This window comes from Xyrauchen texanus, chromosome 23, assembly GCF_025860055.1.
Source record: "Xyrauchen texanus isolate HMW12.3.18 chromosome 23, RBS_HiC_50CHRs, whole genome shotgun sequence".
In the NCBI taxonomy this organism is placed as follows: domain Eukaryota; kingdom Metazoa; phylum Chordata; class Actinopteri; order Cypriniformes; family Catostomidae; genus Xyrauchen; species Xyrauchen texanus.
In genome coordinates this window covers 33,285,318-33,311,116 of record NC_068298.1, presented here as the reverse complement: position 1 = coordinate 33,311,116, position 25,799 = coordinate 33,285,318, and the positions used below count along the sequence as shown (strand labels likewise).

Here is a 25,799-nt window from a genome sequence, read left to right as displayed (position 1 = left end):
AGAAAATAAATCGAATGGCCAAGCATGCCTTAACACCTTGCTACATTTTCTACTTAATTCAAAAGAATAGGAAAGTTGTTAGTGATGTGGCCTAGTGTTAAGACCACGTGGGCATTGCAGGTTCAAGCCCAGCTCGCAATGTTTTTCTGGTCCCATTTCTGTCTATCCTCACCATTATTTCCCATCTTATATTCCCTGTTCCTATAAATACACACTGTGTGTCAAAAAGTAAAAGAGCTGTCAGAACCATGTCCTAGTGTTTCACGCACATACTCCAAAACATTGCGCTATGGTGCTCATGTGGACAACACTCATTCAAATACAACTTGCAACATTTCCCAATCTCGTTCTCACATCTTTTTCTATTTCCTGCACAATCTTATATTGTTCCTTTACATAAAATAGTCAGAAAGCTGTGGTGCTCATGTTGCAGGTTTAAATCGGGCTTGCAACATTTCCCAATCCTGTTTCCTCCTGCCCGATCTCTTACAGGCCGCTCAGACAGAGCGTGTTGTTGCACAAAAAAAGGCAACAGAATGTAAGAAAGTTAGTTATTTTCAACTTGACATGGCATTTAAAAAAACAAGGCGCTGCTGTGCGAGGTGGTGAAAAAACAAAGGTCCAACATGTCCATCTAGCACGTTTACATAGAAAAACAACTGAAAATCAACACAGTTGCAAACATACTTTGTGTGAACGGCCCCTTATTGTTTCTATAAACGGTGTCTAAAAAAAACAAACATACAAATACAGAACAAAAGCAAATGCACCACAAAGAGCTGTGGCATTGCAGTTACCACACATGCTCTGACACTTTCAGCTGTGGTGTATATGTGGACAACTTGGGTTCGAATCTGGCTTGCGACAATTTTATTCAAAAAATCTTAAAAATAAATAGTTACGTAAAACATAACTAATGTTTTTAATCGCACATCAAGCGAAAATCAACAACTCTCCACTAATGGGGTATTTAAGGAATATTCTCAACCATATAAAGTGTTCAGAGAAGCTCCTAATCGATGTGCAGGGCCGTTATGGAGCAGGTTTGATGTCTGAAGTGAATTTGCAACATTTTAATGATTAAACGCTGTGGGAGCTGCTGCTCTGCTCTCAGTAGTGGCTGTCGATAAGATGTGCGGCCGGGCATGTGAGAGGAGCAGCTCACCTCTCTCGCAGTATGGCTCTCCCTCCTCCATATAGAATGCCTGGTTCCTGATGGGCATTTTGCAGGCAGCACACAGGAAGCACTGGACGTGATAGGTCAGCTTCAGAGCATGCATGATCTCCTGTGAAGTGGACAGAGGGGTGTGAGGGCACTACACACACCATCTAACAAGTCACACTTCAAAAATCAGTCCATCACTCTCACTCAAACACACACACAGACAATTTAACCCACTGATCTTGTTCTGCCTCGTCAAATATTTATATGCATTCAGATTCAACATAAATGTTCCCAAATTTTGCGGTTATGCATAGCTGTCATGGCCACCAGTGTGTGTGTGTGTGTGTGTGTGTGTGTGTGTATGTATGTATATTTATTAATCAAAGTTAGAACTATCTGAATATTATATAACTAATAATCTATAATGCTTTTTGTAACGCAATACTCTTTATGTTAAGCATTCACATGTATGCATTTGGCAAACAATTTGATCCAAAACAACTTACAGTACAATCAATGTATACATGTTATCAGAATGTACAGTCTCATCAAATCCATAGCAGTGGTGTTGTTAGGGTCATGTTCTACCAGCTGAGCAACAGGAATGACATTTATAGTTGTAATAACAAAGTTATTATAAAGTGTCAACTGTTACAAGTATCCTCAAAGTGCATAATTTTACAACTCCGCCACTGTTTGAATAGTTCAGTGCCGATTCTGCTGTGAAAAGATGTTTGTATTGTAGAACAGCAGGAAATGCTCTCACCCCAGTTATCTTCTTTTTGCATTTGGCACAGTTGGGTGAATAACGGTTGTCGTAGCACTTGGTGCAGTAAATGGAGCCCTTTTCCTCAAAGAAGCCCCCCTCATCCAAGAGCTTTTTACACTGACAGCAAGAGAACTCTTCTGGGTGCCAGGAACGGCCGAGCGCCACCACGTAGCGTCCCCTGGAAGACAAGCATACAAACACTTACAGCAAGCCTTGCAACAAAAGCCTTTTGCGTCTAAGTGAAAGGATCAGCTCAGGCATCAACAACTTGGTTTAGCATTCTTAAGTGTGTAGTGTGCAAAAGGCATTCGAATGGAAATAGTAGGTCAGACAGAGAAACACATTCCATTCCATATTGATTCTCCACAGCAGAAAGCTGACCGACATGGCCCTATTTCGGTGCTCGGTGTATTTTAAGAAATATTGCTGGCTTAGAAGTTCAATAAAATCTTTTTCCCTTCCCATGTTCCTTCTCTGTCCTGTAAGTAATGACATTTAGTGCCACAGTCGCCATTGATTTGGGAGTATTTTGGGCAGCCTCGAGCACTTTGCTTTGGGAATTCATGTTTCATTTTAAAGGGATAATTCACCCAAAAATGAAAACCATTTGGTTTACTTTCTTCGTTGAAACACAATAGCAGACGTTAGGCAAAATGTTAGTCTCAGTCACCTTTCAGTTTCATTGCATCTTTCATTGAAGAAAGAAAGTCAAATGGGATCATATTGGAACAACATGAGGGTGAGTAAATGATGACAGTGTACAAGTGTAGCAGTAAAGTCAGTTCTGGGGTAAGCCAGTAGGGGGCATCAGAATTCCAGCTGTACCTGATGATCTTGTTGCATGCGGCGCAGAGCGGGGTGCAGCCGCTGGTGTCTTCAGGGCTCTGCTGCGCTGCCTGCAGGATTGAGCTGCGGTTCTGCATGGGTGTGGGTTGGACTGGCTGCGTGTGCTGCGTCAACACAGTGCTGGTTTTTTCCGGGTGGTAGCGATCGGCAAAACCGGGATCCGTCACCCATGGGGGGCGACAGGCTGGACCAGATCTTGTTGGCACTGTGGCTGGCACTAGACAGTTACAAATAGTAGTATAAAGAGTTTACATAGAGCAGTGGTTTTTAACTGGTTTTCCTTGAGGATTTTACATTGGACGTCAAGTGGCAACCCAACAAAATAATACAATGAAGAGCATAGGCACAACAATAGGCAAAATTATTAACATGATATTCTGAAACAAAAAACTGACCATTTCGTTTTTTGGCTAAATTGTGTGTTGAATTTCTTCATTCATTCTTCATGGGCTTCATTCTCTTGGGAGCCAATAATTGACCACACAATACACATTTATTCATGCATTTTATTATGTGCATTTAGCATTGTTGTTCCCTGCTGTCTGCTTACCTTTTAGTATAGAGCTAAAACATGGAGAAGAATTTCAAGCAAAAAAAAATTACTTAAATATTCATCTTTTTCTCTCCCACACCTATCATGTAACTTCTGAAAATATGGATTAAAACACTGGAGTCATATAGATTACTTTTATTATGATTTTGTGTGCTTTTTGTGTGCTGTGGGGTCTGGGTGATAACACTGTATTCAGCACAAACTGGGCTACAATAATATCTGAGCAACAAGTGTGTACATGTTTGTATTTTTTAGAAAATAACGTTTATGCGTTGTTTTTGAAAAAACAAAAATGTTAAGTCATTGAAATAAGGTTATATAACACATACTAAATATTTGTCCACAAGATTTTTGAGAACTGGATCTTGTAGCCTAGAATTTGTGCTACAGAATTATGTGAAAACCATACTGATAACTCATTCATACAAAACAATATAGTCATTAAACCTTTGTAAGACAATTTTAGTGTTAGAAAGGTCATATGCAAGAAGGCATGAACTATCATGAATATTGATTGTAATTCACACCTGAGGAGACAAAAGACCCCTCCCCTGGGCCTATCAATGAGGAATGTGACAGAAAGAGAATGAATGTGAGGAGACTTAATGATCAAAATCAAGTTTTAAGTTAAAAAGAAGTTCTGACTATATATTTTCATTACATAAAGACTTTAATTAATTTTAGACCTACACTATAGTTTAAAAGAAGTCTCTTCTGCTCAACAAGACTGGATTTATTTAATCCAAAATACAGTAAAAACTGTGATATTGTAAACTCTTTTTACAATTTAAAAGAACAGTTTTCTATTTGAATATATTGTAAAATGCAATTTGTGATTAAAGCTGAATTTTCAGCATCATTACTGCAGTCTTCAGTGTCACATGATCCTTCAGAAATCATTATAAGATGCTGATTTTCTAATATGGGCATATTTAAAGTGCATTTTACTCATTTACACCTGAACACATATTTGATAATGAGGCAGCATAAACACTAGATAAAATAAAATCTAAACATTCATATTATTTTTATATCATATTACATATCATATTTATATTATACAGCTTACAATTTAAATACCTGTTTTAGCAGAAACAGCATTTAAATGTAACTGAAACTTGCTTATTAGGACATATTTCAAATTTCAATACTCTGACAAGTCTTGAAACAGTCCCACTAGTAAAATATGAACATGTTTATATAAAATAGCATGTCAACTAATGAAAACTAATTGACTTGCTCGTCCGAAATTGTATCATCGGCTGGATCAAGTCTCTCTTCAAAATACAAACGTTCATCGGAGTCCCGCTCTTCTTCTGAGGAAAATTGTAAATCTTCGTCACTATCCAGGAGTTTTCTCACTTGTTTCGTGCTGTCTTTCAAACGCACAGAAACATGAATGAACTTTGTTTTTAAGGCAGAGTTGGGGGCGTTCACCATTTGCGTTGATCGTCTCATCACATTACCGTATGAATAGCGCCCATGGGTGTGATCACATTAGGGATAATTAGTTGAGCCAGGAGAAACTGTACATCGCTTTGTTTCATACCGATTACATTGCAGGAGAATATTTGTTTTAAATTTGAATTGTTTTATTTAAAAGTAGACATTTGAATCTTTCTTTAGACATATGTTTCATGTTTGTGTGATAAGTATTCGCGGAGTTTCAGTTCATATTTGTGACGCGTTTCAGAAATCTGCTCGTGGAGACAGAGACTGCTGAAAGCTCACCCTTTTTATTTTCTTTATTTTACAAAAGCACAAGATTGTGTTGTTATTGTGAGTGTACACAAATAAAAGTAGACCCTTTATAGTCTCTAATGATGTCTTACACTTATCTGTATACCCAAAAATGACGTTTCCGCTGTAATAACGAAAAAATCCAGCAGGACGCGCTGTCGCATCCGTCGACCCCAGAGGGTTAACCCCATTGAGCTTTTGTCGGACCAGTTAGAGTGTAAGGTGCGATAGAAGTACCCGACAAGTCGGGCCTGGGAGGTTCAATGAGTATTGACGCGGACTACCACCCCTGGAGTCGCGAGTTCGAATCCAGGGCGTGCTGAGTGACTCCAGCCAGGACTTCTAAGCAACCAAATTAGCCCGGATGCTAGGGAGGGTAGTGTTACATGGGGTAACCTCCTCGTGGTCGCAATTAGTGGTTCTCGCTCTCAATGGGGTGTGTGGTAATTTGTGCATGGATCGTGAGTGTAACATGAGCCTCCACATTCTGGGAGTCTCCGTGGTGACATGCACAACGAGCCACGTGATAAAATGTGCAGATTGACTCAGAAGCGGAGGCAACTGAGACTTGTCCTCCACCTCCCGGATTGAGGTGAGTAACCACACCATCACGAGGACCTACTAAGTAATGGGAATTGGGCATTCCAAATTGGGGAGAAAAGGAGATAATTTTGATTTATTTTTTTAAACGAAGTGCCCGACAAGACAGCCACATCTATGGCAAGTGCTACAGGAAATGTGGGGTGAAATGTCTCCTGAGTATCTGGACAAACTGACAGCTAGAAAGGATCTGCAAAGATGTCATTGCTGCACATGGAGAATTTTTTAATGAGAACTCTTTGAAGTAGTTTAAGGTTCAAAATTGTAATAGTAATTTTCACGTTATTAATGTCCTGATTATACATTGTGATCAGTTGAATCCCACTTTGGTGAATAAAAGTACCAATTTCTTTCCATAAGAGCAAAATCTGTACATTATTCCAAACTTTTGGCCGCAAGTGTAAATACACACTGATCAGCCACAACATTAATACCACATGTAGGATCCCCCTCAACCAGCATCACAGAATAGCATTCTGAGATGATATTCTTCTCACCACAATTGTACAGAGCGGATATCGGAGTTACTGTAGACTTTGTCAGTTCAAACCAGTCTGGCCATTCTCTTTTGACCTCTCATCAAGGCATTTCCATCCACAGATCTGCTGCTCACTGGATGTTTTTTGTTTTTGGCACCTTTCAGAGTAAATTCTAGAGACTGTTGTATGTGAAAATCCCAGGAGATCCGCAGTTACAGAAATACTCAAACCAGCCCGTCTGGCACCAACAATCATCCATGCGATTATTTAATCAGCCAATCGTGTAGCAGCAAAGCAGTGCTTAAAATCATCAGGAGCTTCAGTTAATGTTCACATCAACCATCAGAAACAGTCTCTAGAATTTACTCCGTATGGTGCCAAAAACAAAAAACATCCAGTGAGTGGCAGTTCTGTTAATGGAAATGTGTTGTTTGTGAGAGAGGTCAACAGAGAATGGCCAGACTGGTTCGAACTGACAAAGTCTACAGTAACTCAGATAACCACTCTGTATAATTGTAGAGAGAAGAATATAATCTCAGAATGCCATTTTGAGATGCGAGTTGGTGCTGTTTTGGTGGCATGAGGGGGACTTACACAAAATTAGGCAGGTGGTTTTAATGTTGTGGCTGATCGTTGTATATATGTATACATATATGATGCACTTGTTTTAATAGCTGCACATAAACATACTGGTAACAGGCTTCTTTTGGACCATAGTGAGGATGTCCTGATAAAAAAAAATTTTGTCCTGAGACTATCCAAAAACACAAAACAAACATTTCCATATTGACACTGCTCATTCAGTGAAGGCGAGCAATAGAAGTGCTTCAGCTTTGTGGTGGTGGGGTCGTGGTTGAGTGCCGGCTTGTGAATGGAGGGTGAAATCAGGAGATGAGATCGGTAAGGATCATCACCTAGCAATGATTGTCTCTAACAGCTGTTTGTCATTGCAGTGAGAGCAGAGACAGTTTAAGAACAAGCCGGATGCCAGTGAGGAGAGAGAGCTACCTACACAGACACACATCAAAAGAGCGTGTGCGGAGTTTGTGCTGAAAAGAGAATCGTTTGAGTTGTTGTTAAAATAAAATACCTGTTTGAGTTTAATCTCACAGTCTCTCGCTTCCTCCTTGCACCCCACCCTAAGAACTTTGTAACCAGCTTATATAAAGCACATCTCAGGAGAGTTATAATTGACATAATTGACACATTAGATGTCTTACTTTCCCTTAAAGCCTTTTCTTATCCCATTAACAGCAGGCCTGTCTGAGCTAGCCAGCCCGCTCCATGAATGCCTCTGTGATTTATGAGAGTTAAGTTCCCCCCCCCATGGGAGCGACTCTGTGCCAAGAGTCAGTATGTACTGTGTAAGTCAATCTATTCTGTCTGTTCTGAAAGTACTTACCTTGAACTTCATCAGGTTTATCCGCTGGCTTGGATTTGGCAGGACAGGGAGTTACTCCGTGACTGAGGAAAGAAAATTTCCCTTTAGAATAAACACTATGATAAAAGAAAAGCTTAAGTCTGTGCCAATGAAAATATTATTAAGCTATGCGAACTATGACATCTATGTCCTGGATGGAAAGTACACCAATAAACAAAGCACGGAGATTAAATCAATTACACATCGTTACATTTTATATCAATTAAAATAAAGGATGGGTGGTTTCTGCATTTTTTTGTATAAAAATAAAGTTAAAGGTAATTTTTGCCCTCAATAAAACGTTTTCGCCATAAAGAAATGAATAGTGCTTTTGAAAATACTGTATGTTTAAAATCATATATGTGCACAAAAGAGTTATGTGTCATGCGAGTTACTAAAGTTCCCAAATCAGCCAGAGAGACATTTTCAATAAAATACTGTATGCAACTTTAAAATACTTCTCCTATACTAGCTTAATATGCAGACAAATATGTAAGCCAATCTTGGGTTGACTTCCTGAAGTGTGTCATCATGCACTTAGATTGTAATTTTTTATTTGTTTACAGGTCACTTTTAAAAATCTGTTTCAGACTTTTTAAATCATAATACATACTCCATAAAATACAACTCCAAGGAATGAAATAAACATTTGAGCCCAGATCCTGTACTTCATAACTATGTGATTAAATGAGAACAACACAGGATTGTGCTTTTACGATGTGAATATGTCTATCCTCGAGTTCTCAAACCTTGCCGAATTCGTGTCCTGAAGTTCCTTGGGTGTAAACACATCAGAGTTGCCAAACAAGTCTGTTTGCAGTTACTCTTCTCTTTTCATTGCCAGAGAGCATTTAAAATGATACCAGCCAGACAAAGCAATATAATGGATGAATAAATCTCTAGCCGAAACCAAGTACTGTTATAGAATCAATTTGTTGAAAACAGATTGTTAATAGTGTTGATTATTAATCTGTTATTTTGAAACCTAATCCCAGTCTTACAAACGTTTCAGCTCCATTGCAAAATCTAACAAGTGCCCAACTAGGCAACATTTTTAAGCATAATAGGGTGCGCACCCAACATAAAGGCTGGGAGATCAAAACAGTAAGCTGTAAAATTATGCTGCCTTAAAGATACCCTGTTGTGACCGAAATCTAAGGAAGCATGTTGCTTCCGCATATAAATCAATATGAAGTATACACATACACATATATATATATATATAGCTCACACACACACATTGTTTTTGGCACCATTCTGAGTAAACTCTAGAGACTGTTGTGCGTAAAATGAACAGGATATCAGCAATTACAGAATATACACACACACACACACACACACACACACACACACACACACACACACACACACACACACATCTATACAGTATAAACACACAGTATGTATGTATGTATGTATAAATATCAAAATTTATTTTCAGACAATATTTGTATGCTATGAATTTTTGTGCTTATTAGCAACATGCCAATGCTACTAAACAAACTTCAAAGTCAGAATATATTGGAATTAAATTTTAACTTTCACCAAGACACCAGGCGGTCAGAGTAAATGCTTTCCTTCACTACTTAAAAAAAAAAAAATGATGTCAAACCTGACATGATGCCATATTTGACAGAATGTGGACGCACATAGGACTTCAGCAGAGGGCAAGAATTTCAGTGAATAATTTGAATTTGAGCCTGTCCCTCACACAAAGCTATTAGATGACTTTAAATCACTTAAAACATGGACTGGCATATTCATTAATATGTTTCCTTTTGTTTTCTGCATACACTTGCATGCTTGAAATTCTGAAAAAAAAAAGAGACTGAATAAAGAGAATGGACAGCAGAAAGTTTAAAACACTTTATGTACTCAAGAGACATGAGTCAACAGTCGATTTATCTCATTTGAGACAGAACCAGAGAACGAGTAATCAGATGACATCACAATAGTGAATTATGCTTTTAAAAGTACAGTCAGAAAAATAGAGAAATATAGGAGAAAGCTGAGAAATCACAAGGGCCTACAAGACGCAATCAGAAAGAAAAACATAGTAGCAATAGTAACAGTCCCGTGATGGCGAACTCCCCTAAACAACCTCAAAAGAATAATAAAATAACATGACAATCAGTTTGTAGAAAGAAAAGCACTTGAAAGAGACTATGACAAACCAACAGCTTTCACATATTCCTAGCGGGAACTTGACTGTGGCTCAGTTTGTGTGGTTATCTGACTTATTTATTTATTTTTTTCATTAGCTTTACAACCACACCCCACCCACTCCCCCATTTTTTATATGTATGGATTTTGTATAGCTGGGGTTGATGTCCACCCATAGCTGGCACGCAGTGTTGCACTTGTATCTAGCATGGCTGTATGTCAGCCATCTCTGCCTTCTGATGCCTGAGAGGAGCGCTTCAGGACTTGATGTTGAGGGAGCAGGCAGACCTCTCATGGTGCCAGTCTCTCAGCCTGGCATAACGGGGGCTCTGAATCTCAGAGAGGAACTTTTCCCTGCCATTCCAAACACGCACAGAAAATAATACACGATGGGAGAAAGAACAGGAAATTAGGATACAGGAGAGAACAAATCAGACAAAAGGCATGGAGAGAAAGACATGCCAACACATACAAAAACAGGAAAGTTGGAGGGAAAGGAAAAAAGAAGGTAAAAGAGAAAGAATAGAAAGACAAAGATAGAGGGGAAAAAGATCAGAAGATGCAAGATATGCAAGCAGTGAATTTATAAAAAATAAACAAGTCACAGTGAGTCTTTAGTTGAATAGCAGGCCCAGACGGAATCTGCTTATTATTATTATTATTATTATTATTTTATGCTGCCTGATATACCCGCCACTGTCTATGCCATTAATATTAACAAAAACAAGAAAACCACTCCTTACCCTTGGCTGGATAACTGGAGCAGTTTTTAAATAAAATATGAAAGAATTATAATCATATAGTGAAGACTTGTAATCCCTGAGAATGAAAAAGTAGATGTCTTGCCATAAAAAAATGTGAGCAGCACTGATGAAGGGAGATGGAGTTATTCGCAGTGCATCATGAAATTGGGCGATTTCTGCACAGCTCTTTTGCCATGATTTGTTAACTGCAATTTTCTGATTGGTGGATTTTTCCACACATAATCATGGGTAATGTAGTTCTTCACCAGGAATTCTGTTACTAAACGAATAAAATTATTTATTTAAAAAGTTTAACCAATAAAAATCAATACCTCTATATAATATATATATATATATTAAAAGGGATTTTTTTACTTCCAGAAAAAGGTAGTATCAGCTTATATCAGCTTTTCTATTTGAAAGGAAGTCCCACCTTTCAGTTACAAGAGCCAATCACCTTGTTGGTAAAGGTGTGGTTTTATCTCATCTCTCTAAAACATGCTTGCAAATTAGCTGGATCAACCAAACAGCTTTTTAGCCTAATTGCAGTTAAAGCACAAAATGTTTGATGACACTTTCTTTACATTTTATTGGCCATTTAAAACATTCCATTATGACGTACTCTTGGCAAACAGTTTGAAAGATTTAACAATCTTCATTCAAGTAAATAGAACGTACTCGCTGATGTTAAATACTTTAGGAAAGATGACGTGGAGAACATGTCCTGTGGTGACATGTTATTCTCCTAATCTAACTATTTTAACAGAATTTTGTTCAATTATTTTATAATTATTATGCATGTGGTTTATGACCTCATATTAAATGAATTTTCACTTTGTGAAATACTAGTACATGTAAAAATGCTTTTGTGACGTTCCAGGAACGTTTAAAATTAACTAGTGATGACAAAAAGGTGATTAAATATGGTGCCAAATTTAAGTTACAGGACCCAACATTTACATTTGACTTTATATCATTTTAAAGAATTTAACCCAAAATCAGGATTAAATGTTATGCATAAACTTGCACGCCTATTACCCAGACAGAAAAAAGCTGCATGGGAGCACTTCCAAAATAAGCCACTGAGACTTGCCTTAAAGCAACTTTGGTAGAACTTTGTGAATGGCGGGTGTTCAAATCCTGCCGAAATCTAGGGTGCAGATTCTGTGTGGGCTTGCTCATAAGTCACAAAGAGCACAGCATTTTAAGTTATATTGTAAACGCATGGATCAAAAACATCTTTTAATGGATCAAAGCATATTTTCAGCACTCCATCACAGAGAGCTGATCACCTTCAGCTCTTAATGAGCAAGGCGAAATGTCAAAGTCAGTGATTTAACACTTCAAACTGCACTCCATTAGCCAGTTCACAGTTATTTACCTGGATCTTTTCATGTTCTCGTCATCCGGGTCCTGCACTGCGGGAAGCAGGAGAGATACACGTCAGACCATCCATTAAACACACAGACATACCAACACAGTGTCAAATCTACTGACGAGGTCTACAAAATCACTTGTGGCTCGCTGCCTTTAAAAAGGAACTACCCCCCATCCTCTTTTAACAGGAGAGACAATCGAGGGAGATGTGCTGGTACAGCAACAATGTTTGGCTGCACACCTCTTTCCTACCACTTACACGAGAGCAAATCACAGCTACTCAAGCTCTAGACTGAATAAAGGAAAAAAATCCCAGCCATAACCCTTTAAGCTATAGATAGACGACAATTCCCTCTCCCTTATGATCCAACTCTCAATATCAGATCGGTGGAAGGGTCTTGCAGGACATGCTTTCATTCCCCTCTACATGAAGATTAGTCCTTGCCACTAAGTAAAGATCGGATTTAGGTTAAGAGGGTTAGCCTTTTTTTTTTTTTTACTTGGAAATGACAGGGCTCAAAAATAAGAATGGTCAGATGGACCAGGGCGAGACCGTTTTGGGCCAGTTGTACAGAATGTTGCAGATTTAAATATGCATACATGTATGTATATATTATACACACACACACACACACACACACACACACACACACACACACACACACACACACACACACACACACACACACACACACACACACACACACACACACACACACACACACACACACACAATTTTACTAGCTTTGTTTTAAGTTGGTAAAATAAAAAGCTGGTTTAAGTTAATTGCCTAGCCTGACCAGCTAACAAGCTAGGGCTGTTTTAAACTGATATTCTCAACAGGAATATGCTGCTAAATTTTTTTAATTTTTTTTATTATTATATATTTGTTGATTGATTTTTATTTGGGGTTGGAGCCACAAATTTGTTTTTGGCAGGGCATGACCACAATCTGACCTACATGCCTGACAGACCCAACAGAAGAAAAACTAAATCAAAAACTTATTGTTGAGCCCTGAATGCCTTTTTCCACATTATTTCACAAAATACTGACTGTGACAAACGATCTGCTACATTCCAAGGAATCCCATAGACACAAATGAGCTAAGATGCTGAAAACCACAAATGAGCAGCACACGCGGCACTGACATGCTACACTCTGAACATGTCTGACTTACTGAAGTCAGTGCCTGTGAGCTGGGCCAGGATTCGGAACGAGCGAGACTGGGTGGTGCCGGTGCGTGGCTGCCAGTCCTCAGTGTCCTGAATCAGTCTCTTCTTACTGCGATCGTTAGGGATGAAGCAGCCCGTGTTCTCCACCCGCAGGCCGTGCCTAGAGACATGAGCCCTTCGTGACCTCTCTCATCCACATCTAACCACGCCAACACAGCACAACACAACACGAAAAACTGCCGAAAAGCTTCGAATAAAACGTGCAGCACAGAGTCGACGGTGCCAAACACAGTGAGGGCTGTACACGTGGATCAAAAACCTAATTTGTATGGTGTGCATGAAATCTCCAAGAAAAATGTACCATGATAACCATAGTTTTTGGGAAAAATAACACAGTTATTTACAACAGTACAAGTTTAGTTACTACATACTATTGTAAAACTAGATGTCAACATTTTTTAAAGAGTGTTTAAGTGGTGCTTACGCAAGCAAAACTTTGTAGTTGCCAGTAAAAAGAGCTCACCTTCAAGTTTCTGTAATATTCTTGTCTCTACATATGGCTCGGGCCCTCCAATTTACCTTCATGAGACTCTTTTGTCGCCCATTTTATTGTACTCTAGGTGAAACATATTCAATAAAGATACTGCTTAGTACTACAATAGCATTTCCTCAACAATCTGCACAATTTGAGGTACCATTCGTGTCTGTAGCATAAAGTGCGAGACATGTCACACACCAAAGTTGAATTCTTAGGGACAATGGTTTTTGAAAACCCAGCAAACACTTAGCTAGCTCTTTTAGTTGGCGTTGGAGGATTTAGGAATCTTTCTTGTTTGATTTGATTTCTACTTTAAAGGAATATTCTGGGTTCAATACAAGTCAAGCTCAATCGACAGCATTTGTAGCATAATGTTGATACTACAAAATACATTTTGACTTGAACCTCCTTATAGGTTACAGTGAGGCACTTACAATGAAAGTCAATTTTAATGTTTTTGAACACATTCACTTCACAGCCACATTCACTTCCATTATAAGTGACTCACTTTAACCTTGATTTTTGCTTTTATTTTTAAAGGAGGGATGATTTTAAATAATGTTTTGTAGTCATCAACATTATACCACAAATGCCGTCAACTGAGCTTAACTTACATTGAATCCGGAATATTCCTTTAATGACAAGGGTGTCTAATAAAGGTTGACAGATAGTGGATTTTGCCGATGCCAATAACTTTGGTGGTGAAGAAGGCCTATAACAATTAATCAGACGATAGTTTTTAAGTTTATAAGATAAAATAAGAAGTACTTCATTTAAGAAAATACTTTAACTATACATAAGCCCGAAACACACAGGGGACTCTTATTTGGAAAAGACAGAGACTTCACTCCGTTACAATGCTATATATTTAAGTATTAAACAAATAAAGCTTGTTATATAGCCTAATATATATATATATATATATATATATATATATATATATATATATATATATATATATATATATATATATATATACACACACACACACACACACACACACACTCACCTAAAGGATTATTAGGAACACCATACTAATACTGTGTTTGACCCCTTTCAGCCTTCAGAACTGCCTTAATTCTACGTGGCATTGATTCAACAAGGTGCTGAAAGCATTCTTTAGAAATGTTGGCCCATATTGATAGGATAGCATCTTGCAGTTGATGGAGATTTGTGGGATGCACATCCAGGGCACAAAGCTCCTGCTCCACCACATCCCAAAGATGCTCTATTGGGTTGAGATCTGGTGACTGTGGGGGCCACTTTAGTACAGTGAACTCATTGTCATGTTCAAGAAACCAATTTGAAATGATTCGAGCTTTGTGACATGGTGCATTATCCTGCTGGAAGTAGCCATCAGAGGATGGATACATGGTGGCCATAAAGGGATGGACATGGTCAGAAACAATGCTCAGGTAGGCCGTGGCATTTAAACGATGCCCAATTGGCACTAAGGGGCCTAAAGTGTGCCAAGAAAACATCCCTCACACCATTACACCACCACCACCAGCCTGCACAGTGGTAACAAGGCATGATGGATCCATGTTCTCATTCTGTTTACGCCAAATTCTGACTCTACCATCTGAATGTCTCAACAGAAATCGAGACTCATCAGACCAGGCAACATTTTTCCAGTCTTCAACTGTCCAATTTTGGTGAGCTTTTGCAAATTGTAGCCTCTTTTTCCTATTTGTAGTGGAGATGAGTGGTACCCGGTGGGGTCTTCTGCTGTTGTAGCCAGTCTGCCACAAGGTTGTGCATGTTGTGGCTTAACAAATGCTTTGCTGCATACCTCGGTTGTAACGAGTGGTTATTTCAGGCAAAGTTGCTCTTCAATCAGCTTGAATCAGTTGGCCCATTCTCCTCTGACCTCTAGCATCAACAAGGCATTTTCGCCCACAGGACTGCCACATACTGGATGTTTTTCCCTTTTCACACCATTCTTTGTAAACCCTAGAAATGGTTGTGCGTGAAAATCCCAGTAACTGAGCAGATTGTGAAATACTCAGACCGGCCCGTCTGGCACCAACAACCATGCCACGCTCAAAATTGCTTAAATCACCTTTCTTTCCCATTCTGACATTCAGTTTGGAGTTCAGGAGATTGTCTTGACCAGGACCACACCCCTAAATGCATTGAAGCAACTGCCATGTGATTGGTTGATTAGATAATTGCATTAATGAGAAATTGAACAGGTGTTCCTAATAATCCTTTAGGTGAGTGTATATTCACCAGATGAAGAGATTTGTTTGAATATTATATTCTATATAGGAATAAGGTTAATTATTATTATTATTATTATTATTATTATTATTCACAAGATTTGAGGTTAGAGACACAATGTATGTGCTGTTGACGGGGGTCGTTTCCATATAGGCATTTATTTTATTTTTTTTGCATGCCCTCACTTCAATTTAAAACACATGCTTACCTAATCAAAATAACTACATATGAAGTGAGGATTAAATATGGATTAATATTGTCAGTGATGAATGATTTAGATGTGATTATTTTTTTTTTCTTTCCCCAGCAATAGAGGTGGCTTTTCAATTGCAGGACCAAGCTATATCAGTCTGCCTCTAGTGTCTAACACTAAGTTACCGCAGCTCTTTTTTTAGTCATTATTGTATTTAAGGTACAGATACAATGAATACCATGGTAGATTTTTCTAAGGGTTAGCAAAGCCAACATAACACTTTCTACAGTATATCATTTTAGCACAACAGATTCAAACCTACATGCACAAAAACCATACACACAAAGAAATATATAAAAACACCCACGGAAATTTCAGCCCTAGAACATTCCGCTGTGCTTTAATGAAGCCACGCAGAGTGCACGCCACATTTGCTAATAGTTTCAAACGACACCGCTAAAGTACCGCGTTTCAATACAGTTCAACTACTCAGAGAAAAAAAGCAAATGAAAGAAACATGGTCTGATGTCCTCAAAGAAAGAGCGTTTATTAGTGAGGTCAGTAGCAGGTCTATGTTCTTTCAGCTGGTGCATTAGAGCCACACGCATACAGCACTTACTTTCCCTCAGGGTACAACTCCTCATATAAGCCTTTTCCTCTAATGAACGGCAAGAGTGAAAGACAGAAAAAACAGGATGAAAAGAAAAGGAAGAGCAGCAGAAATAACAACAGATGGGAAGAGTGGCACTAGAACAAAGAACACAGCAGTGTCCATTAAAGAACCTGACTTCAGAGTGACTGAAATGGAGAGCTATGAGCTGATCTTCACTACTGCTGTCTGAAATATCAGGGTGCGTCTTCGACTACTAGCACTTTTATGTTCCAAGGGTTGATTTTTATTTAAAACAAACAGATTTGAACTTTTATGCACTATTTTGTATGCATATGAAGGTCACATTATAACGGTTTATTAATTTCCATTTAGTTTTAGCCTTGTCCCATACCAAGACTTTGAATTTAAAATATGAACTTTTTTAGTTTTAAAACTATACCAAATTAAACAAAGGGTAAAATAAACACTTATTGTGTAAAAATTATTTATATAATTTTTACAGACATTAAAACTGTCCTTCAGTTTTGGCATCTTTTCCACCACAATCAACAATTGCACACCTAATATAGTAGTTTCAAAAGTTATTTACCAAGTAGACAACAGTGTCAGTGTGAACAAGGTTAATATCAAATAAATATTTACATTGTGCATCATTCCCAATCTAGCTGCAATTTTGCCAAATTATGCCAAATTAATTCAATTAAATTACTTAATAAATAGTCTGTGTGAATTTAGGATACACTAAATAAATTGTGATTTAAAATATGGTGGAAATTTGCTCATAATGGTTCAGGTGAAGAAGAAAAAAAATGTAAGCGGCCATTCACATAAAAGATAGAAGCAGTGCGACTAATAGAACAAAACACGGGTGTCTTGAGGTGTAAAATGTACTCCTGTGAGAAGTAAAAAAAACACAAAAAAACACCAACAAGACGCCGTGCAACAGTCAAAGGCATCCATCTAGAATATTTACATAGAAAAACAGTGTGGACAGATGCAAAAACACATATGTGTATATGTTGGACACTATGTATATGCTGGACATTGTTTTCTGAGGAGTTTAATTTCTAAAAGTCTGCAGACCAAATAGTGGCATAGAAAGACCAGGGCGGCAACACTGGGCATTTCCAATCTCATAATCAATCATTAGAGTGAGACAGTAACTTAGATATGAGGAATTCACTGTCTCCAAAAGCCAGTACTGTAGCTACAATGCAGGCTTGGGAAAGGAAAGATAAATTCTGTTTAAGAAAACACATATTTAGGAACAGATAAAGGCAGAGCAACAGGGCTGGGTTTGGATCGCCAAAAACAATAAATGCACACATTTCTCAGAGCAGGGGAAATAAGGAAAGGCATTACTAACTTGTCAAGAGCTTCCATCTATGTAATGACAAAGGAGATAAAAAGAAATGGAGAAAAGAGAGTTTAGAAATGTAATTTAGGAGGAAAAATAAACAACATTTAGAAAGACAAGATGCAAAAATCAGCATACCAAAAAAGAAGCAAACTGTGGGTTTCTGACAGAAAACAAAATGCATGCTGTGAGCAACCAGGCAGCAGAGCCGTTTCTATCTAAATAAGTGAAAAGATCATTTTCGCTTACACTTTCCATGCCATTTTTACTATAAAATATCCCAGAATCGTCCCTACAGTCAAAAATAACAGCCACTAGGTATAACTGGCATCAGATCGGTTTTTAAAGCACCAACATTACCCTAAAACGAGGTTCTCGCAGTTTTTGACCAATTCATTTCTATGACTTTTCCAGTTCTTCATGATTACAGATTAAGGGGTTTTAAAACCGATTTAGAAAGATTAAAAGAATAATTTCTAGCTGATTCTAGCCTATTTCAAAACGGAGCATAAGTACCAAAAAAAAAAAAAAAAAAAAAGCTCATATGACCAGCCAAATATTGCTGCTTTATTTCACTAATCCCCTGTAATTGCTTGCTTTTACTTGCAGGATAAATGAATCAAGGTTGACTGTGAATAGTGCATTATTTTTATGATATCTGCGGCTCAGGTGGTAGAGCGGGTTGTCCACTAATCGCAGGGTTGGCTGTTCGATTGCTGGCCCACATGACTCGACAACCCGAGGTGTCCTTGGGCAAGACACTGAACTCCAAGTTGCTCAAAATGGCAGGCTAGCACCTTGCATTGCAGCTCTGCCGTCATTGGTGTACGCAGTTTTGTGCTCCGTTCTGCATAACGCGGCGGCCCATTCGGCACGTTTCTAGAATAAAATAAAATATTTACACATTATATATTCATAATTTATATATAATATGAATATATAATGTGTAAATATTTTATTAATGTATTATTATAGTTCTTGGATCTGAATACAAACTTGGATGAAAAAGGTCTACATTTACGTGTTCATTTATATATAATAATACATAAATCTAGGCAGTTTTATTCAAGTCAGTATCTATATCTCCATAATATAATAATAATAATAATAGAAGATTTACACATATTATATTATTATATTATACATAAACTAATACATACATTTGGGCATTTTCATCCTCCAAGCCACAAACAGTGCGAGCAATAGTGCCCCTTAGAGTGAACACTTGTAAACACAAGCTTGCAGGCGTGTGGTGCAGTAAACATATTCAGAATGCTGACGTGACTGTGTGATCTCCAGAGTACACGGAGACCTCAGTACTGAGGTGCAAACACACTCCAAACACTCCACCACCAAAGCTTTGATTCACTCTTCTTCTCTCCACTCCAAAAACCCCAAACTTTTACTTCAGTTTTCCCCAGTAGAACACGTTCCCAGAATCCAACTGAAGTTCTAGCCTTAGTTCGAAAATTTCCCATTTCTCGTCTTTTGAATAAAACAATGAGGGCACGTATTTTAATAAAACATACAGCACGGTCTTCGTGGAATTTGTTTGTTAGGAAACGTGTGCTATAAGTTGGATACATAGAGGAGCTTTTCCAAGTAAGGCTGTTAAGTAATTCAGCACCAGGGCCGTAACGGCACTTTGAGAGCTCAGCAGATTTTATGGGAGCCTCTCGGCTCTATAAACAGCAACACACAACATCAAGTCCTCGCCTAAATACAGATTTCAACCTTCTCTGTCGGCTAGATCAAAACTTTAGACCTTAGAAGACCTTTTCATAAGTTTACATGAAAAAACCACTATAAACGATCTTATTGCCATCAATTCTACTGGACTTGACCGGTAACATCTGTTGTTATGATCAGGTTAAATAAAAGTGCTCATTAAAATGCAGGACCTTTTCACGATCCTTGGTGAGAAAGAGACGCAGACTGTCCCCGCAAAAGGATGATGAAGAGGTCGAAAGGAAATCGGATAAAGACTGAGTGTTCAACCTCATCCAAAACAGTTCCTCTCTGAGGGAGGAAGTCTAGTCATCAGGGTCGGCAATGTGACCGCCTGTTCCAATAAGCAAAACAGACACAGCTGTTTAAAGCCACACTGTTTATTATATGCATATACAATAAACTCAGCCAGAGCATGTGTCTGTGAGTTCAAAACACTAAAGGCTAAACTCCTGAACTCACTAACCTCAAATCTACCTCCATGCATCACTATGCAGTAGGAATGTTCAAGGCAGCAGTACTTCAGTAATAAGTCGATAATATAATAAATATGTAGGATACTAGTGTTCCTACTGTATCTATAGCACTGAGTACACTCAATCAGTACCTGCACACAGTCGGACTACATTCGCTCACATGGATATTTGTGTGTATGGATAATGCTGCGCGCATGAATGATCATTTGAACTTCTTAGTCAAAATGCATATTGCCAAGGCACTAATGTAAACATACAGTAGTTGGCTAAATGAATGTAAATGTGTGTGAGAAAAATAGAATAAAAAAAGGGTAATGCAGCCTAATAGACCCGCCATTGTCTCGTATCAAATTAAATTGTCTCGTTATTAAAAGTTTAAAAAAAAAAACAACACTGAAAATACTAAAATGAATGCATTTTCAAACAAAAATGAATTAGTGTGGACATGGCTTTCATTTAATTTGTTAATATTTATATGTTTTATATTAACATTTAATATTTTAAATAAAAGTGCGCAATATAGGGCTGGTATTACCAGCCACAACACAATACGCTACGCATCGCGATACATATGCCAGGATACAATATATTGTGATGCATCACAATATCATGATTAGATTTCCTCACGATTCACATGCTCTCAATTTTATAAAAAAAAATATTGGTATATTTCATTTATGTCCATTTTGCTTTCAAGTTAATGTCTTTCATCAGTCGTTTTTCACCACTCTGTTCATATTTTAGCTTTTTAAAAATATAAAACTGGATGTATTCCATCAATAAATATGATGTCAAAACAAATTGTGTGTGTGTTTATTGTTTAGATGCTCAATTTGTCCTATTTACAAGTATTTGCATCAATGTAGAACACATGCTAAAACACGGTACTGTCTCTTTAAGGATAGGGACTTAAACGCGAATGGAGTCAAATGTCTGATTAGAATTAAAAAAAATAAATTTATCAAATAAAGTGACATTATCAATGACAAATGCATTAAGTGGATCTCATCTTTGAACACACATTACAATAAAACCAAAGTTTTACTTTCAACATGCAGCAAAATGATGCTGAACTCGGTGCTGAACTGGTGAAATATTACCATGCAGTGGCTCATTACAGAGGTTTTAAGTCACGTATATGAGCAATATACTCTAATTGTAAAGTGCTGCACATGGACTAAAACAATTTTAAGAATCAATATCGTTATAATCAAAATGAAGGTTGTGATTTATTGATTTAGTTGTAAAATCAATATTTTTGCATGTACCTTGTGTTAAACGCATGAGAGAGGACCAGCGTGTCCGTAAGAGAAACAGACTCAGTTCAGTTTCTCTCACGCCCCATTGAAGAAATGCCACTCTGAGATTGCACTTATTTAGACGACCTGCTTCTTTGCTATTGAACTGTTGGACATGATGTGAATACACAAATAGCTGAATAAAAATACAGATACAGGGATCTAAAGTATTGATACAATATCATGAGGAAAAGTATCACGATATATCAATATTTGATAGCATTGGCACAGAGCTAGCGCAATAGCATAATTTTATTCTTAGCAATGGTATTGAATCTTGGTACCTAGTTAAAAGTAATTCGATTAAGGTGACAAAAAACTACTATGCAGGAATGCGACACCATGTGATAAACTTTCTAAGTAAACGCTTCTCCTGTGCTCCACATATCTTTTGCCGTACGCACACTCACCCTGTAAACTCTAGGAGCCACTGGCATTCTTACTCATTGGCATTGCTGTCTCATGAGAAACATGAGGCTTTGTGAAATAAGACTAAGCTCATCAAGCAGCTCCCGTAGTGATCAAAGTGCACATGAAAGAGAGATAATGAGAGCGAGTGCCTGTCGGAGACCTGGCTGGTCACCTACCCATTGTGAGGCTGCGGCGTGCTGCTCGGCACCTGCGAGCTGGTGTTATGCTTGGGGGCGTATGACACCGGCTTGATGACAGGCCCCTTGCTGGCATTGCCAGGGGCTACGGAGAATGGCCGCGCCATCTTGTTTATGCTTGTGCTGGGTGCAAACGAATACTTGGGCTGACTGGATGCAGGTGTAAGTGAATCCTGAGGCACAGTGCAAAAACAACACCATGCAAATCAGAACATGCACACAAACACACATTTTCAAAACAGGGTTAAGGATCATTCAGAACTGAACTGAGAATGCTTTAAATTCAGATTCAATTCTTGAATTTGAAATGAGGATCGAAATAAGCAAATAGGATGCAGGATTGTAATTCAAATATAAACAAGTAAAATTGGAAACTAAAATCAAAGAAAATTAATATAACTGCTGCAAGTGTAGGTTTTTTTTATAATACATTTCATTTCTCATTATGAATTACCAATTACCCGGCTGGTCAGAGGAAGCTGAGGCTCCCCAAAATGTATTAAAAAAAAATAACGCAACGACTAAAGTTATAAAATTAACACTTGTTGTAATCAATTTACCTGCTAACGTACACAAGTTTAAAATGAATGGAAAAATTTGAACTTTTTACCCCAATTTTTCTTTCATGTACAGTAGCTAGGTGAGTTTAAATTACTGTATGAATCATATGAATGCCATATGAGGCTGACGGAATAAAGCCTCCTGTCATTAGTAAACTGACCAATCAAAATGGATAGTCAAATATCACAACGCCATCTGGTTCCATTCAAACAGCGTCAAAAAAAGGCCAAACGGAGGCAAAATAAAAAATGTTTCCTTCCGCGTTTATAACCAATCATTATCAGAAGAAACCAATTCAAGCCAATCGGCTTTTAGTATCAGTATTAATGAGTAGTTACTGTATATAGAATGGGGCCCTCCATTTATTTATTTACTGTATGTTTGTATTGATCGTAGTCTGTATCTAGAGCGTGTCATCTGTTTCTCTCGTTTGTTGCATTGACAAGACTTGAGTTGGTGCTCAGAAAGATTAACATAACAGAAGTTATCAAGACTATTTTAAGATACTGTATCATGGAGAGGAGATCATCCTAGGAGGCATAATTACCAGCAAAAAACATGATATTTAGACCCACTTCAATCTTTTATTGGTTTGATATTTTAATAATGATTTATATATTTGGCTCCCCAGAAAATTCAGTCACAGACCGCCACTGCACACAACATGTGGGGTATTTCCAGAAACATTTGGTGAAATACTAAATGTTTGAAATACATGTCAATGTTTTTCATTAATTTCATGAATTAAGATTTACTTTACGAACAATAGAGGGAGTATGGCTTTTTTCTTTATTTATTTACAAACCCTAAAACTGAATTAACAGGTCTAAAATATTTTGTCAAAATTCATGTTTTTTTTTTGTTTGTTTTTTCAAAACTTGTGTTGGACTATTGCAATTCCTCTGTTGTGTGACCGCGTTACATTTCTTTGAATTGCAACTCATTCAATTCATGTCGGGTGTGGCCATTTCAATTCAAATTTAAACTCAAGAATTGAAAAGGAAACAATGAAAAAATTCTGAACTTTGCCCAACCCAGTTTCATAAGCACAATGCCAGATGCACATTTAATTTATAATCCTCTTTAAATGAGAGGATTAAAAGCACAAAAGTTGCAAAATCATCTTGATGTCTTCTTACAGTTAATTGCTGTACGAGCTCAGAGAAAGTGAAGAGGGATTGTTTGAGAAGTGTGAACGCACCCTGGTCACAAATATTTATCTTGAGATCAGGCCAAGGTCCAGCCACAAGATCCTCCCAGCATTCTTGCTGCACTCAGCACTTGACTGGTTTGAAAATATAACTTTAAACCCACAAGAATATGTTGTGGCTATTGGAGACCTGTGCAATAGACTTTTGCAGCCACACGAGAGCACCATTTCTCCCATTCGAGTCAAGAGTTCAGTGTTACTTCACTTTTTGGAGGATGCTGCATTCATTTCATGATTCCACATCAGGACTGCACTGTTGCATGACAGCTATAACCCTGATCTGGAGTCTTGTTACAGCATGTGCAGATTGCTGGCTGGGACAATGAAGATTATATTTGGGATTGTGCATTCTGTGGTCATGCAAATTCACTCAAAACTGTTCAAAATAAATTCAAACACTGGTGCAGGGAGATTTAAGGGAGAGCAAGATGTTGCACATTTGAAACAGACAGACAAGTGGACAAACCACCCGAGCTTCCGCAAAACACAGCAACTGGTGAATGAGAGCCATTTAAGAGCCTGAAATGTAAAAGGGGACTCTGGGTCTCTGAGTTATGAGCAATGTTTACAGAAGAATGATCTGAAAATGGCATATGGGTGTATGTATGTTTACTTTGCAATACTTTGGGGACAAAATTGTCCAAAAGAGCAAAATTTGACAAAAAACCCACTTTGGGGATGTTCAGGGATGTCCTCAAAAGGTAAAAATGATTCCAAAATAATTTATTCTAAAAATCCAATAAGCCAGTATTATTTATAATTGGTTTTATATAAAAACAACAGAAGTCTATAGGGCTTCATCATTTAGATATATAAGTGTATGTTGGTTTGACCTACATTATGGGGATGAAAATGGCTTCACAATGTAGAAACACCTGACATTTGTAAGTAATAATCTACATTTTGAGGACACCCAAACCGGCCCTGTAATTCAAACAGCTAAACACATTCAATAATAAATAAATATGCTAAATAATGGTTTAGGGGTTAGGAAATATAGAAAATATCATAATTTCAGTATAAAAAAAAAACATTATGCCAATGGATAGTCCTCTTAATAACAGGAGTATCAATGTGCGTGTGTGTGTGTGTGTGTTCATTTCTGAAGTATCCAAAAAGCAGATGGAACTCGAACAGATCTTAAATGTAATCCTTCAGATTTCAGGAGCTGGTTGATTAGTCTTGCAAAAGCTCTGCGGTTCTGTCACACAGAAAACAGAAAGACTGATTGTCTTACCTTCTGCTCTCCTCCAGCAGGATGGAAAGCTCTGGAGGGAGAAAAACAGAGAAAATGATTCAGAAAATTACTGGGTTTCACTTCAGTATTTATAAAAATGTTAATTAACAGAGACTATAAGGATGAACAGCTGGCCATTTGTGCCAAATACAACAAGACTCATGGGAATTATGCCTGTCCTCACTGGCACTAAATTTCATTTTATCAGTCAGAATGGAATGTTGCAGCTGCAAAATGTGAATGAATGCAGGGATCTGATCCAAACTGCTTTGAGAAGGCATCCATATTATAAACATGTGTATTAGAAACGGATCAGAAATTGCTCTCAATATAAATAATATGTGGCTATTGGAGTCATAACAAACACCCTCAGCATAACATAAATTCACAATAAAATACCTTTTTTACAACAATTTTTCCTCCGTTTTTTTTCCTAAACACCAACCAGAAAGTACCAACCACCAACAAGTACCAAATAAATACTTCACTTTGTTGGTGACATGTCCAAAAACATAGTAGTACCATTGTATTCTTTAAAGTAACTTAAAATACCATGAACATACCGTGGCACGTGAATATAGTAATCATTACAGTGGAATGTGGGTAGTGGACTCGTATAATAAAATGTATTAACTTGTCCTTACAAATCTGATGTGCATGGTACTTAAACTAATTAATATTTAAATGAGCATTTCATTAGAACATTTCACATTTTGTACTTTCCTTATA

The 25,799-nt window shown here is 37.7% G+C and overlaps 1 protein-coding gene across 2 annotated transcripts in view; it reads right to left on the bottom strand.

Annotated features, from left to right (window-relative positions):
- LOC127617307 (PDZ and LIM domain protein 7-like) overlaps positions 1-25,799 on the bottom strand; it is a 55,210-nt gene that overhangs the window by 5,279 nt on the left and 24,132 nt on the right. For both annotated transcript variants that reach the window (XM_052089277.1, XM_052089279.1), the window contains exons 4-9: positions 25,071-25,101; positions 22,042-22,235; positions 7,555-7,616; positions 2,760-2,997; positions 1,932-2,112; positions 1,166-1,286 (exon numbers count right to left, since the gene is read on the bottom strand). In XM_052089277.1, coding sequence (XP_051945237.1) covers positions 1,166-1,286; positions 1,932-2,112; positions 2,760-2,997; positions 7,555-7,616; positions 22,042-22,235; positions 25,071-25,101 — 827 coding nt within the window. The remainder of the gene's footprint in view (positions 1-1,165; positions 1,287-1,931; positions 2,113-2,759; positions 2,998-7,554; positions 7,617-22,041; positions 22,236-25,070; positions 25,102-25,799) is intronic.